At 47.3% G+C, this 17246-nt stretch overlaps 1 protein-coding gene across 2 annotated transcripts in view; it reads left to right on the forward strand.

Moving 5' to 3' along the window:
* The window catches only part of TSC22D4 (TSC22 domain family member 4), a 62305-nt gene that overhangs the window by 29318 nt on the left and 15741 nt on the right, over positions 1-17246 (forward strand). For both annotated transcript variants that reach the window (XM_033925249.1, XM_033925248.1), the window contains exon 3: positions 3307-3476. In XM_033925249.1, the coding sequence (XP_033781140.1) occupies positions 3307-3476 (170 nt within the window). The remainder of the gene's footprint in view (positions 1-3306; positions 3477-17246) is intronic.

Here is a 17246-nt window from a genome sequence, read left to right on the forward strand (position 1 = left end):
GCAAATCTCTTTCATGTATATTCATTGTGGATAACCTGAAACCCTGACTGGGAAGGGGATACTCCAGGACTGTCTTGGGAAGCCCTGTTCTAGAGCAGTGTTCAACATTTATCAGGCTGGACAGGCTGGATGGACCATTCGGGTCTTTATCTGCCGTCATCTACTATGTTACTATGCATCACTGGGGAATTTATTGCAAAGCTTAAAAGTGAAATTCTATATCTATGTGGATGACATCATTCGCGGTTTCGGCAATCGCGATTTCACATATTCGCAATTTTTGGGGGAGGGGGAAAAAAAGAAAAAACACCCAAAGTTTAGCCTTCCCCCCGGCGTCCCGGCCTTACCTGGTGGTCTAGCGGGCTTTCGGGGCAGGAGCGATCTTTCTACGCTCCTGGCCCGTGTAGATCGCCAATAGGAAATGGCTGTGGGGAGTTCCCGTCGTAGTCTCGAGAGACTACAGGAACTCACAGCAGCCATTTCCTATTGGCAATCTGCACAGGGCAGGAGCGTAGGAAGATCGCTCCTGCCCTGAAAGCCCGCTAGACCACCAGGTAAGGTCAGGATGCCGGGAGAAGGCGGGAGGGAGGCGAGGGTGGGTCAGAGCCGAATATTTGCGGTATTTCCCTATTCGCGGTCCGGCTCTGCCCCTATCCCCCGTGAATAACGAGGGAGATGTGTAGCATTATTTTGTCTGCTAGTTCAGTCCTCCATCTTAAGTATGCTTGACTATTGCAATATTATTTATTTGTGTACATATAAGAAAACCCTGAAAAGATTTCAAGTTATTCAAAATTTAGCAGTTCGGTTGATTTTTGGTTTGAAAAAAATGAGAACATATTACTCCCTATTATCAAAAACTACATTGGTTACTGATGGTGGCAAGAGTTTTGTTTAAATTTTCCTGTATCTGTTTTAAATCAATATTTGGTATGGCTCCTGCGTACTTGGTCTCTCACTTTTTTAGACCGTTTTAACAGGCCTACACACTGAATCCATAGGTTTCCTTACCCAACAGTAAATGCTCGTCGTTTTAAAAGATTTCTGGATAGAACTCTTGCATTTCGGGCAGGAAAAATGAATGACTGGCTGGGTAATATTATTATGCGTGCTCCATCTTATTTTATTTTTAGAAAATGAGTAAAAACACAGTTGTTTGATCGATTTGTAACCTAATGATTCACTGTTTTAATTTTTTATCTTGTTATCTTGTATGTATTTCTGATGATTTGTTTTGTATTTTTTTTTCACTGATTGTCCAGTACTTCTTATTGTAAACCACCTCGAACTATTATGCCTTTGGCGGTATACAAGAATAAAATTATTATTATTTTTAAAAGAACCAGTGGGGCAGGGGGAGGAGGTTTGGGGCAGGGAAAGAGTGGTGTTGGGATCATTATGATTGTGGAAGACCTCAGGGGACACAGTTAATTGGCAGGGTGCAAGACTGAAGATTTGCCTATGGCGCCAGTGTAGAGGGGAGCATTTCTATTGGGGGAGGTGACCGTCACATATAATAATGTGATGCGAGTACTGTCCCCTTGATACCAAGTATTGGGCATCTCCCTTGGATTGCAGAAGGATGTAGGAATCATTGTACCAGATAAGAGGAAGGCCTTCTGGTTCTTACCTGCCCCTATGTTCATATCTGTTCTAGAGCCCCAAAAATGCAACGTGTGTGGCAAGAAATTATACACTGAATATTTGACCACTGCGGTCCCATTGCCTTCAGCTTGATGGTTCAAATTTTCAGATATTTTCTCCTGGGAATATCTAGCGTAAAAGAGACATTAGACTTTACAATACATAAAACACAGGAATCTGTTATTGGGGATATGCAAGTTTATGAAGATTGTATAAAGCTGTTTATTGTATTTATACTGTAACATGAAAAATTCAGTCAAAAAAAGCAATTTTTGATTTTACAAAACATGTGACAAACCTCAAGAGAGGAGTTGACAGTATTTTGAGAACTCCAAAGTGAATACAGCACAAATAACTTTATAGAGACTTTTAAGGTAAAGTTATCAGATTTATGGCTTGCAAATCTGGGAAACCTGGTTGGGAAGGGGGAAGGTGGGGCATAATGGGGTGGGTGGGGTCATATAGGGCGGAGCTTTCCCAGAAAAATTTTAACCTTCACCTCTCTCTTCACCCTTTTACCTCAGCCATCTCTGCCTCTCCCTCAGTTTGTAGCTGCAGCTAAGCAAGAAATGTAATAGCAGGAATGATTAGGAAGGGAGTAGAGAACGAAGCTAAAAATATTATAATCCCTTTGTATCACTCCATGGTGTGTGTCAGCTCGGTCCTGTCCCCGTTGCTCTGAGGCGCAAAGGAGAGTGGGACCTGGCTGAGATACACAGCATGGTTGAGGAGAACCTCTGCATCACAGCACTGTCACCGGAGAGAAGGAATCAGTAGCCCGTTAGGGCATATAAATATGTAAACCCACTCAGGCTGTACCACAGAAAGGCAATGTGGTCCGATCCATGACCCATAAACTGTAAAGGGTTTTGGAAATCTCTCCGGGCACCCAGACAGTCACCTAAAAAGAGGACATGTCCAGGTTTTTCTGTACCCATATGCTAACCCTACCCGTGACCTAGAGCCAGCTGGTGACTGCGATAAGTGGAAATCTGTAAATATTTAACCTCTTTCTTATCCCCTGACTACCCCCCCCCCCCCGAACCACCTCCCATCTCCCAGTCTCCCTTGCAGCCATCAGAAAGAAACATACTGCCAAACATTGCATCCAAGTAATGGATGTCTGATCATTATAAAGCAGGTTAGGAATAATTTAGCACTGGGGGAATATCTCAGGTCGCCTTCTGTGATTTTACCTACCACATGTATATCGCTCTATAGTGTATACATGCATCAAGTGACACATACATGGGGTTTTGATGAAGATCCCTTCTTCAGTTGTCCGTGCTGTATTCGTGCTTTACCGTATCGCTGTGACATCTGCATGAAGCTCTGATGAAGATTTCGCTCTTCAGTAGTCTGTGCTGTATTCATGCTTTACATATGGCGTGTCAATGAGGTGCCCCTATATGAGGCTCTGATAACGATAAGCAGATCAGTCCCCCCTGCCCCCACTCGATTCACTTGATTTCATTCTCATCAGATGCCTTTCAGAGCAGGACCTTGTAATTGCAAGGTTCGTCTTGTGTGGCACTGTATACATAACAAACATTGTGTCTGTATTGTTGTTTCCAATACAGATTTCAAAATTCGATAGCAGCGTTCTATTTTACATATGTGTCTTTTTTTTTCTCTCTCTCTCTCTCTGATTAATCACCTCAGGCTCTGTCAAGGAAATCGCGCTCCCGGTCTTCTTCCCCGGCCCCACCCTTGTACCGGGACAGCAGTCCCAGTCGGAAACTATCGGATCCCTTCAGTAGCCACTCTTCCCACCTGAGCCTGGCCCGGTCAATGCTAGCCATAGGAGGACACCATGACAACGATGACGACAGGTATGCCACCCCTCTGGTACTTGAGAAACTACGCAGACCATGAATCTTGCTGTATTTGAGCTATTGCAAAGCTGTCAAATGACCCCAGTGCAAAGAGGAGCTGGTCCTAGCTTTGGAACTTGTATCCCAATGCATTGTGGTACCGTGTTTCCCCGAAAATAAGACAGTGTCATATTAATTTGGGACCCAAAAAATGAACTAGGCTTATTTTCGGGGTAGGTCTTATTTTTTTCATGTACAATGATCATCTCTCCCTTCCTTTCCTTCACCCCCAATTCTTCCTCTTTCCTTTCTTTCTCTCACATGTGCAGCATCTTTCCTCCCCTCTCACCCAACCCCTTGTGCCTTCCCTCTGTAGCATCTTTCTATCCCTCCCATCCCCCTGTGTAGCAGAACCCTTGCACTGTGCACAGCATCTTTCTATCCCTCCCTCCCATCCCTCGTGCAGCAGAACCCTTGCCCAGCTTCTATCCCTCCCTTCCATGCAGCAGAACTCTTGAGCAACCTCGCCCCCACCGCGCAGGCAAACCCCCGCTGACCCTCCCATCCTTCCATCTCTCCCTCCCATCCGAATCCCGCCAACCGCAAGACCTACATACCTCCCTCCAAACAGCAGCATCGGCAGCACTCTAAACAGGCTACTTTGCAGCCTTCGCCCGCCGGGGCCTTCTGTGCACCGCGTTACTGATGACATCATCAGTGATATGGCAGAGGGAATGCCCCGGCGGGAGAAGGCCGCGAAGCAGCCTGTTTAGAGTGCCGCCGACGCTGCTCTTTGTAAGTCTCGCAGTCAGAGGGTCGGCGGAGTTCGGACGGAAGGGCGAGATGGAAAGATGGGAGGGTCAACAGGGGTTCGGCTGCGCAGCAGGGTGAAGCGCTGCTGCTGGCGAATCCTGGAACATTCAGGTTAGGTTTCCGGGGACTAGGGCTTACTTTTGGGGTAAGGCTTGTATTAAGACCTACCCCGAACATCATACTAGGGCTTATTTTTGGGGTAGGTCTTATTTTCGGGGAAACACGGTATTTATAGTCCATCGATGCTGCAGGTAGCAGAATGCACCGGGATAGTGTAAAATCTCTCACTGGGCAATTGCGGGAATATACATCATCGAACCCTTCTGTCCATGAGAGATTTTATGTAGGTCAGGAGGAATGTTCATTACTGTCACGAAGGAGTGTAACATGCACGGGGTGATGGATGCAGCTGTGGCTGCCTTATTGAGTAGACTGGATAGACCTTGGGGGGGTCTTTATCCGTCACCATTTACTATACGTCTCCGCATCTATGTTTCTCTGGCTCTGATGAAACAGAATTCCAGAAAGCAAGTCTCCCTTTGGAGTGCGGGCTCTCCAGCAGTCTCGTGGCCTCAGTTTTATAAAGAGCGTACGCTTCCGCTGGCCCCCAGCCCAGAAGAGACACTCAGCGCTGAGCCTGGAATAGGTGCTGAACTTGTTTTTCACCATTCACCCTGCTGTCTTGAAAGGGGGGGGGGGTGTGCTTGAAAGGTGCTGTATTGTCCTTTCACAACCAATTTTGAAAAAAACACCTCCAAGAAGACTGATTTATGTTGCATATGGGGTGGGGAAGGGGGTTGGGGGTGGAGAGGAAGGGGTCTCTCAGTAGTGGAATAATAGTATGAGGGGGGGCAGGATTGATGTATAGTGGGAACTGGGAATGGGGGAAACGGGGCAGAAGAGAGGTGCTGCACGATCCACCAGGGCTTGGGGGTGGGAGGGAGGAGATAGAGCACATCTCAAGTTGTACCTAAGTGTGTGTTTATTGGGAGTGTAGGACGGTTTGCCCTTCACCTGCTGGACTTATTAAGAAACCCAGGTGCTATGTGAGGCCCTTTGTAAAGCTGCTCTCAGAGTTATTTCTGTTACAGTTGGGAACTAATGAAGGGATAAATCTTGGTGGCTCTGACACTTGGCAATGCGCTGCGCTCTAACTGGCACAGAGCAGAGACCCAGAGCCAGTCTTTAGGACTAGCTGCACAGGCGGTCTCAACACATAGAGCACTTAGCCTTAGCACCCTGAAATGGGGGTTTAAACCCATGCTGCTCCTTGTTATCCAGGGCAAATCATTTGTTCCCCTCATTGCCCCAGCTACATTAGATAGATTGTGAGATTGCTGGGAAAGACCAGGGAAAAATGCTTGAGTACCTGAAAAAATTAATCTAAACCGCTCTGAGTTCCCCTAGGAGAACAGTATAGAAAATTGAATGGATAAGTAGTGTGACAAGTTTCAGCCTGTGATAAGCAGAGCTGGTATTGTGACGTCATAATGCCTCATTCCACCAATGCCTAAGAGGCAACCTCATCAGTGATGTCACAATAGCTTCATTGTCCTTCACTTGGCTCACTTTTATTGCACTTTGATTTCTAGAGTGGCGCAGTGGTTAAAGCTACAGCCTCGGCACCCTGAGGTTGTGGGTTCAAACCCACGCTGCTCCTTGTGACCCTGGACAAGTCACTTAATCCCCCCATTGCCCCAGGTACATTAGATAGATCGTGAGCCCACCAGGCAGACAGGGAAAAATTATAAATTCATGTAAAACTGGGGAGAACGGCACAGAAAATTAAACAAATAAATGCAGGCATAGGTGGGCATGTAAGAGGGAGACATTGTTAGTGTGTGCCAGTGTTGGAGGGATTTTGCTGATCCACAGGTAGGCATTTCCTCTTAGCCTTGGCATAGACCTGCTGTGGGAGAGCACAGAAGTGACTTTATAGGCCTGAAGTGTTATCAGACGCACAGTGTATACACAGTTATCCAGTCAATAAAGATAGGAGGGCAGGAATACACCCAAGATAAACACAGTACCCAGGACCATGCATAATTACAGTTATGTAACTAGAGCTTATGATCTTAGGTATTTATAAAATGTCAATTTAGGTGTTTATTTTCCAGTTAATTAGGGGTTCCTTGGCAATGTTAAAAATTAGCATCTTTACGTGTCACAGTTTTTCTTGCTTCACTCTTAATCCTCCAAACAAGTTAACCTGCCAGCAGATCCCTCTTTCCAGTCTGCCCCCAGCCCCTTCAGTCAGTCAGTCCCAGTCAGGGCAGTGAAATTTGAGGGTGGGGATGCGGCTCCAGCTTGTGCAAGACTTTCCCTCGGTCAAGCCTGCTGCTGCCACCCCCTACCTCCTCCCGTGTAGGCCCTGAAAAGTTGGAGTATGTCTCGGGTTCTGTTAAGCGCAGGCCCCACTAAAGGACTGCCTAGGGCAGGGGTAGGCAATTCCAATCCAGATTTTCCTTTGGGAAAATTCAGACCCATGGCCACGCCCCCCCCAGGACCACCCAGTTCCGCCTCTGTCCCGCCCTCTTCCACCCCAGCCCCTCCCCCGGACGGCATCCACACATGCGCGGACATGTCGCAATGGCATCACACACACTATGTCCGCGCATGTGAAGATGTCCCTTCCCGACGTGATTATGTCGGGAAGCTTTTTAAAACCCGAACAAAGTGCCGGGTTTTGAAAAGCCGTCTGGGAACCCTAGAACAGGGGTAGGCAATTCAGGTCCTCGAGAGCCGGAGCCAGGTCGGGTTTTCAGGATATCCACAATGATTATGTACGAGATGGATTTGCATGCACTGCCTCCTTGAGATGCAAATCTATCTCATGCATATTTATTGTGGATATTCTGAAAACCTGACCTGGCTCCGGCTCTCGAGGACCTGAATTGCCTACCCCTGTTCTAGGGTTCCCAGACGGCTTTTCAAAACCCGGCACTTTGTCCGGGTTTTAAAAAGCTTCCCGACATAATCACGTCGGGAAGGGACATCTTCACATGCGTGGACATAGTGCGTGTGATGCCATTGCGACATGTCCGCGCATGTGTGGATGCCGTCCGGGGGAGGGGCTGGGGCGGTCAGAGGGCAGGACAGAGGTAGAACTGGGCGGTCCTGGGGGGGGCGTGGCTATGGGCCTGAATTTTCCCAAAGGAAAATCTGGTAACCCTAGTACTGCCTTGTCCTGTCCTCCACTGAGGCATTCTCTTTCGTGCTGGCGAAGATTTGAAGAGGTGGGTGGGCAGAGAGAAGAGGTGCTGGCGCCCAGGGCAGTCTGCCGCCCGTCCCTTGCTATGCCACTGGGTTGAGGAGCACTGCTCAGTACCCCACATGCTGCGAAAATACAGAATGCTAGCGGAATCTCTCCTCTCTGTCACGGTGTCAGGTCAAAAGCGCGCCAGGACAAAGGCGCGCCCAGACAATTGAGCGCAGCGTGCGCTACCGCGCCGCTCTAAATTACTGTTTTTAGTGCTCCGACGGGGAGGGGGCGTGGGGGGGAACCCCCCCACACTTTACTTAATAGACATCGCACAGCGTTGTGGGGGGTTGTAACTCCCCACATTTTACTGAAAACTTCACTTTTTCCCTGTTTTTAAGGAAATTGTGACATTATGACATCACAAGCTCAGCTCTGCTTCCCAAAGACTGAAACTCTTCACACTACTACTACTACTGGGAATTGTTTCTATATAGTGCTGCCAGACGCACGCGGCGCCTGTTCAGAGTCACAAAGAAGACAGTCCCTGCTCAAAAGAGCTTACAATCTAAAAGAACTAACCTGGAAACACCAAGAAGCGGAGACTTAGAGGAGACATGATAGAAACCTTCAAGATCATGAAGGGCATAGAAAAAATAGACAGGGACAGATTTTTCAAATTAAGGGGATCAATAAGTACAAGGGGGCACTCAGAGAAATTAAAAGGGGAGAGGTTTAGAACAAACGCCAGGAAGTTCTTTTTCACACAGAGGGTGGTGGATACATGGAACGCGCTACCAGAGGATGTGATAAACAGGAGCACGCTACAGGGGTTCAAAGAAGCTTTGGATAGGTACTTGGAAGACAAAAGGGATTGAGGGGTACAGATAAGAGTAGAGGTAGATTATAGGGATGGGATTAGAGGTAAGTTATAAAATTAATCAGGGATCACTGTTCAGGCACTAGGCCTGATGGGCCGCCGCGGGAGCGGACCGCTGAACAGGATGGACCTCTGGTCTGACTCAGCGGGGGCAACTTCTTATGTTCTTATGTGCATGCAGTGCAACACTAGATAAAGAGAAATGGATTTCTGTTTGTACCGTGCAAAATCTAAATAAAGAGAGAGAGGTTCAGACAAAAACTGAATTGGAAACCCCCCAAAGGCCAGATTCTGCGTGCAGTGCAACACTGGAGAAGGAGAACCCAAAATACACATTCCTTCCTGAACTGAGCACCTGAACCTGAGAACTGTCTTTATTATTTCTTTTCTGCACTGTGTAATTCTTTCTTTATGCCATCCTTGTATTACTTTGGTAACACATGGATAAACTGTCAGGCCAGGGAATGTTCTGAACCAGAGACAGTGATGGATGTAAACAGAGCAAGCTAGAAGAGTGAAGAAAACCATGAATGGGAAGGAAATGTTTATGTTTCAGCAGCAGAGAGGAGGGAACTTTTCCTATTTTCTGAAGTAACTTTAGGATTCTCTTTTGACTGTCAGGCACATTATAAATTTGCTGCCTAACACTGGAGTCTCTCCTGTACTCAGTGCTTAGCGGAAGTCCAGGGTTCCAGTGCCTGGTGGCTCTGCTGGCTGTGGCCCAGGACCAGTGCTTTGCGTCTGCACTGGGGGAGGGGCCCAGAAGGCTGGGCTTTGGTCCAGCACAGAGCAGGATTGCGGCTGGGAGCCTAGTGCACGAGGCCTGCCTGCATCCGGCAAGGAAATGAGTGCCAGGGACAGCTGCGCAGTTCATGCATCCATCACCTTCAGCAACCTGCCCGGTTTCAGGGGAGTCAGCAGCTCATGGGTGGATGAACAGCTGAGACATGTTGTGATAGTGACACCTAGTGGTCAACCAAAGAGAAGCAGCACGGAAAGGAGTTACCTGCAGCAGGCCTGAATATCATGAATACAGTAGTGAAAGATGAAAATTACATTTTCATCAGATCCATGCAGCCATCACACCTGATGCACAAAAAGCACAAAAAAGACAAAAGGCTAAAGAACAGGCTTACTTTTAATTTTTATTTATTTATTTTAAAAAATTATATATTCCACATATCATACAATTTTATGCAGATTACAAAAGACATCCCAAATACAAGAGGACATACAAATAACAGTTTACAACATAACAAAATCCCAGACACAAATAAAATAAACAAAATCATAAAAAAATTATCCCTGCGACAATACTATTAACTTTCTGCCTTCCAAAAAGCAGGGCTGGCTCTACTATTGAGTGACTGTTTTCTGTATGTAGTCTCAGTTTTCAGGCCCTACTGATTCATCCAAATGAGGCCTCGCAGTGAAGCTTGGCACAGGGCCTCACATCCCTCACAGACCACCTCTGCCAAAAGGACACGTAAAAACACGTAATTCGAAAAGGTGACCTAGGAATAGGACTTAGAAGGGCAGTAATGCAGCTGGGACTTTGCCAAGTTCATTTTTGGATCTGTTTGGCTTTACACCTGCTTTGATTTTGCTTATAACCGCACATCAATATGACTTTGCTTTCAATCTAAAGAATGTTTGCCCGGGTCACTCTCTGGCCCCTGCCCTTCACCGCTAGTGGGCATCCTCGATCAATGCAACATTGATTGAGCAATGTGCTTTTCCACAGCACTGCCCCTGCCTCTACTGCTGGAAGCCACCTTGGGCCAAAGTAGCAAAAGAGGCTGTTCCCTGTGTCAGCTGCACTAAGACCTGCTCAACCAGTTCTGTGCAGAGTGAGAAGCAGAGACCCAGAATGAGAAACAGTGAAAGATACAGCCAGCCTGCCAGCAAGTGAGGTGATTAAATTTGCAGAGGACACTAAACTGTTCAAAGTTATTAAAACGTATGCGGACTGTGAAAAGCTGCAGGAAGAGCTTAGGAAATTGGAAGACTGGGCGTCCAAATGGCAGATTTAATGTGGACAAAGGCAAAGCGATGCACACTGGGAAGAATAACTCAAATCATAGTTACGGGCTGCTAGGGTCCACCGTGGGGGTCCGCGCTCAAGAAAAAGATCTGGGTGTCATTGCGGACAATACACTGAAACCTTCCACCCAATGTGCGGCAGCGGCCAAGAAAGCAAACAAGATGCTAGGAATTATTAGAACAGAGATGGTAAACAAGACTACGAATTTTATAATTTCTCTGTATCACTCAATGGTGTGACCTCACCTTGGGAAGACAGGGTTCAGCTCTTGCTTTCAGAGATGCCGAGTGACTCAAGTCCAGGCTGGAGATTTTTTTTGGCCAGTCCTGGTTTTGAACTTGCGTCTTAAAGAATGCAAAGAATGGCCACCCGGATGATCTCGGGACTCAAGGATCTACCATACGAAAAACGGCTTGACAAATTACAGCTATACTCGCTCGAGGAGCGCAGAGAGAGGGGGGACATGATCGAGACGTTCAAGTATCTTACGGGCCGCATCGAGGCGGAGGAAGATATCTTCTTTTTCAAGGGTCCCACGACAACAAGAGGGCATCCGTTGAAAATCAGGGGCGGGAAACTACGAGGTGACACCAGGAAATTCTTTTTCACTGAAAGAGTGGTTGATCGCTGGAATAGTCTTCCACTACAGGTGATTGAAGCCAGCAGCGTGCCTGATTTTAAGGCCAAATGGGATCGGCACATGGGATCTATTCACAGGGCAAAGGTAGGGGAGGGACATTAAGGTGGGCAGACTAGATGGGCCGTGGGCCCTTATCTGCCGTCTATTTCTATGTTTCTATGTTTCTATGTTTCTAAAGCAGTTTGGGGTTTGTAGTGCCTGATCCTGCCCATTGAAATCAGTGCTTCAAGTCCGATAATGCACCAGGATGAGGCGGCCAGAAATCCAGGGCTGTCCCAAAATCTCCAGGCTGGAAGTGGGTAACGTGGCATCTCTGTGCTTCTGCCACTGACGTTCTTTGCGGCCTTAGCAGGGTTACCATATGGTTCCAAAAAAAGGAGGACGGATTGAGACATCCGGGTTTTACTTCCACTGTCTCACTCTCAATCTGTCCTCATTGCTTCCATTGCTTTCAGTGGAAGTAAAACCTGGATGTCTGGAGCCATATGGTAACCCTAGCCAAGTGCTATAGTAGCCAAGTGCTTTCCCCCACCATTACATCAAGTGCATCTTAGATTGCAATCTACTTGTTGGATAATAACTCGTGTACCTGCTTGTAACTCGCCTTGAGCTCGGAGATAGAAAAAGCAAGTAATTCAATCTGAAATCCAAATCCCTCCCTTAACTCAGGCCTTTGCTGGGGAGTCGTGTGCCTTTGAATATCCCGTATAGTTAGTAAAACTGTTTTGGCTTTGCGTTTATGAAAGCAGTATAGCATGATGACAAATAAACTAAATCTAGGGTTGCAAAATGGATTCTGATTTGCCCAACATAGCTGATCTAGTCCAGGGCTTATTTCATTGCATGCAGGGACTTGTAGTTCTTATTTTCTCATGGCAGTCTCTCAGAAAAGTAAGACTACAAGTCCCTGCATGCAATGGGATAAACCCAGGATTGGATCAATGCTGTTGAGCAACTTTGGATCCAGTTGGTAACCATAATTAAAACCTGCAGTCATGGGCCCCAAATCTGGCCACGAAGTACAGCTTTTGCATGATGACTGGGCTCTTTCCCTAGAGTGCTGCCTTCTAAGGTAGAGAATGACAAGGAGACAAATTTTTCCCTGTCCCTGCGGGAAATCATTTTTCCATCCCTGCCCCATATCTGCAAGCTCTGTCCTCATCTGCACAAGCCTCAAACACTTTAAATCATAAGCAGCAACATTCTAGAGCTCAGATTGTGATGTCATAATGCCTCATTCCACCAATGCCTGAGCTCCGTCCTCATCTGCACAAGCCTCAAACACTTCAAAATCATAAGCAGCAACATTCTAGAGCTCAGATTGTGATGTCATAATGCCTCGTTCCACCAATGCCTAAGCTCCGTCCTCATCTGCACAAGCCTCAAACACTTTAAATCATAAGCAGCAACATTCTAGAGCTCAGATTGTGATGTCATAATGCCTCGTTCCACCAATGCCTAAGCTCCGTCCTCATCTGCACAAGCCTCAAACACTTCAAAATCATAAGCAGCAACATTCTAGAGCTCAGATTGTGATGTCATAATGCCTCATTCCACCAATGCCTGAGCTCCGTCCTCATCTGCACAAGCCTCAAACACTTCAAAATCATAAGCAGCAACATTCTAGAGCTCAGATTGTGATGTCATAATGCCTCGTTCCACCAATGCCTAAGCTCCGTCCTCATCTACACAAGCCTTAAACAATTCAAAATTATGTGTTCGAGGCTTGTGCGGTTAAGGCAGAGCTTACAGGAATGGGGCAGGGACAGGTACAGCGACAAAACTTGCAGAGACAGGATGGAGAAATTGAGTTCCTGCGGGGACAGGACAAATTTGTCCCCGTGTCATTCTCTATCCTAAAGACATAAGAACATAAGACTAGCCATACTGAGTCAGACTAATAGTCCATCTAGCCCATTATCCTGCTTCCAACAGTGGCCAATCCAGGCCACAAGTACCTGGCAGAATCCCAAAAAGTAGCAACATTCCATTCTACTGATCCCAGGGAAAACAATGGCTTCCCTCATTCCTGTCTCAATAGCAGGTATGGACTTTTCCTCCACAAACTTGGCCAAACCTTTTTTAAACCCAGCTATGCTAACTGCTGTTACAACATTCTTTAGCAACAAATTCCAGAGCTTAACTATTTGTTGAATAAAAAAAAAAAAATATTTCTTTCTATTTGTTTTAAAGGTATTTCTGTGTAACTTAATTGAGTGTCCTTAGCATGACCATCCCTTGCAACACTGGAGCAAAAACACAAGGAATTCAACCCAACCCTCTCCACATAGCCTGTGGTGGTGTTTGATGTCTCTGTGCAATGTAGTGTGTGTGTGTGTGTCTGTCACATTCCTATCCTAGACTTTGTGAGATCACTTCTAAGAATTGGCTTGGCTTATGGCTATCAACTGGACCCAGGTTCTCAGGACAGGGTTGATCCAGGCCTGGTTTTGTTTTTTTAATATATATAATGAGTGCATTGGAGGATCAAAACTACAAGTCCCTGCATGCAGTGGGGTAAACCCAGGACTGTATCAACCCTGTCCTGTGAATCAGGATCCAGTTAGCAGCTTTGGCCTGTTCTCAATACAGTTGGAAACATTCAGAGCTGGCAATTTGAGAAGAGAAAGACAGAGAGTGGGTATTTATGCAGAGGCAATCAGTGCCTGAGAACGGTTACACAGGGAGCGCCTGGCATTCATGACCTCATGCCCTTGTTCTTTTCATCCTTCCTTCTGCTACTCGCCTGTCAGCCTGTACCAGGCTCCTCTTTGTCAGCTCCAGCCTGGCTCTTCCTATCTGAATTGTAATCTAACGTAGTTCTTCATCTTCCTAATCACCAGGCTCTCTCTCTCCTCAACACCCTAACCAGGCCCTAACCACTTTGTTTCATTCCACCATTGTGACAATTCTCATTGGCAGGAAGGATTTTGAGATGGTCAAGGTTTGAGGATGAAGCAAGCAGGTACCACAGGATGGGACATTCTTGGCACCAGCATGAGGAGGACATGGACTCTTGCGTGAAGAATTCATCTCCCCTTCAGGTGCTAGCAGTCCCCGCAGGAAACTCAATTTCCCTATCCCTGAAAATTTTGTCATTGTCCCTGCCTCATTCCTGTAAGCTCTGCTTCAGCCACTCAATCCTCACATACTTGAGGCTTGTGCAAATGAGGATAGAGCTTGTAAATGGGGCAGGGACAAGAAAATAACTCGCTGGGATGGGATAGGAAAATGAGTTGCTGTGGGGACAGGGAAAAATTTATCCCCGTGTCATTCTCTATTTGGGAGAACAGTATAGAAAATTGAATAAATAAATAGTGCGACACATTTCAGCCTCTGATAACCAGAGCTGGTATTGTGACATCATAATGCCTCATTGCATCAATGCGTAAGAGTCAACCTCATCAGTGATGTCACAATGGCGTGATTGTCCTATACTTGGCTCACTTTCACTACATTTTGATTTCTAGAGTGGTGCAGTGTAGAGAACGACACAGGACAAATTTTTTCCCATCCTCGCAGGAACTCAATTTCCGTGTCCCATCCCCGTGAGTTTTGTCGCTGTCCCTGCCCCATTCCTGTAAGCTCCGCCTTAACTGCACAAACCTCAAACACTTATGATTTTAAAGTGTCTGAGGCTTGTGCAGATGAAGATGGAGCTTAGGCATTGGTGGAATGAGGCATTATGACATCACAATCTGAGCTTGAGAATATTGCTACTTAATGATTTTAAAGTGTCTGAGGCTTGTGCAGATGAGGACGGAGCTTAAGCATTGGTGGAATGAGGCATTATGACATCACAATATGAGCTCTAGAATGTTGCTACTTAATGAAGTGTTTGAGGCTTGTGCAGATGAGGACGGAGCTTAGGCATTGGTGGAATGAGGCATTATGACATCACAATCTGAGCTCTAGAATGTTTTGAGGCTTGTGCAGATGAGGACAGAGCTTGACGGAATGGGGCAGGGACAGGAAAAGAACTTGCGTGTGTGTGAAGGCCCTCCAGGCGGGCCCTGAGACGCCAGTGGGGGGTGCCAGAAGGGAAGAGGGCCAGAGAAAAGGATAGGTGATGGCGCCCACTGAGTGCCTACAGGACGTGCCTCTCGCCACGAGAGGCACGTCCTGTAGGTAGTCAGTTGATGCCGGCACACCTGAAATCTCAGGAGGCACACAGTTTGAGATACACTGCTCTAGAGAGAGAAGTTGGTCCCCTCTGTCCTCCCAGATCCACGTCCGTAAGTTTCATTATCAGATTTTATGGTGCATAGGAGATGTGGCTATTCTAAGTGTCTGTTGTCATAGAGCAGCCACAAACATACAAGAAGTTCATTCTAAAATACACTTCTGAACAGTGGAAGTAAAACTCGGATGTCTCAATCTGTTCTCCTTTTTCTGGAGCCATATGGTAACCCTAGACTTGGGGAAAGGGGGCAAGGAGGAGGTAGAGCGGGCCAGTTCCCTCTGCATTGTTTGTGTGATATCTCCTGATGATTTTTCCTCCTCTGTCCACCAGGTGGCAGCCTAGGACCACCCAGCAGCAGGGCTGCAAGCATCAATGGCTTATTTCACTAGCAAAAAACAGGGCGGGGAAAAAAAAATCCTGTAAATAAATGTGAGTCTCTGGAAAAATATGACTAAAGTAGCACAAGCAAAATGTTGAGAATGGTTGATTTCCATGTCATGGGTCCATAAACAGTCTGCAAAAGTTGCATGTTTGAACTTCTGTATCTCATTTATCTTCACTTAAAAGGATGGGGTTTAGACGGCTGCACTACAAGTTGTTTGCGCTGACAGAATTCATTAAAAACCTCCTGGCCGATTTTCAAAACAGTCTGACTGGCAAAATATGGCTGGTTAAATTGCTTGTTTGGGGCCAAGTGCTAATTTTCAGTGGCCCTTAACCAGTTATCGCCCTGAAATTAGCAGCCAAGCCCTGATTCTATAAAGTCTTCCTACAGTTAATCAACAGGCTTAATCAGTGCCCATACTCAGCACCTCACCGTCGGTTTTAATTGAACTTAATTGAAAGCTAGGTGCCTAACTCGAAAAACTCGAGTCTATAAAAAGTTGGCACCTAGCCCAAAGCGCCTACATTAAAAGTGGGGGTGGGTTGGGCCATATCATTGACGTGTTTTCGAACTAGGCACCTCTTTGTGAAGTAGATGTCAGTAGCCTCTGATACCTGTGCCTAACTTTAGGTGAAGATGGTTACCATATTTTTCTCCAGGAAACCCTGGACACATGACCCCACCCTGTTCTGCCCCAGCCCTGCCCCCAGCCCCACCCCATTCTACCCCCCCAGCCCCGCCCCCACAAAGCCTCCTCACTTCTGGAGTGCCTGGAGCACGCGCAAACGTGTGTGACCTCATCCACGCGTGCTCCAGCTGCGGCCGGGGCTTGTCGGGGCTTTCCAATACCCGGACAAATGCCGGGTTTTGGAAAGACCGTCCGGAGCCCGGACAGTCCTCTAAAAAGAGGATGTGTCCGGATTTTCCCGGATGTCTGGTAACTCTAAATATGGCGCATGTAAATGTTAGGACACTGAGTGCTGTCTAAGCATTCTTAGGTGACACTAAGCGTGATTCTGTAATGGGCATCTGAATTTTATAGAATTGGTGCTGATAGTGGCACCTAGATTTAGGCAGATTCTGTAACCGGCGCTATTCTCGGCCTTAGATGTAAATCGCACCTCCCTAGATGCTTTAGGCCACATAATTCCCCATACGGCATTAGCCATGCCCACAGTGGCATTAGGCACAGTGGTTTAGCGAAGGTAAGAGGCGCCTGGGGCAGTGGCGCCCCTCCTCCGCTGTTGTCTCCACCCCCGCGCCTTCCCCAATCCTGCCTGCCGCATGTGCCCCCCATTCCTTCCCCGATCCCGCCTGTTGCACGCGCCCCCCATTCCTTCCCTGATCCCGCCTGCCACACGTGCCCCCTCACTACTTCCCTAATCCCACCTGTTGCACGCGCCCCCCATTCCTTCCCCGATCCCGCCTGCCACAAGCGCCCCCTCACTCCTTCCCTAATCCCACCTGTTGCACGCGCCCCCCATTCCTTCCCTGATCCCGCCTGCCACACGTGCCCCCTCACTACTTCCCTAATCCCACCTGTTGCACGCGCCCCCCATTCCTTCCCCGATCCCGCCTGCCACAAGCGCCCCCTCACTCCTTCCCTAATCCCACCTGTTGCACGCGCCCCCCCATTCCTTCCCT

The sequence above is a fragment of the Geotrypetes seraphini genome, chromosome 16 (genome assembly GCF_902459505.1).
Source record: "Geotrypetes seraphini chromosome 16, aGeoSer1.1, whole genome shotgun sequence".
NCBI classification, from domain to species: domain Eukaryota; kingdom Metazoa; phylum Chordata; class Amphibia; order Gymnophiona; family Dermophiidae; genus Geotrypetes; species Geotrypetes seraphini.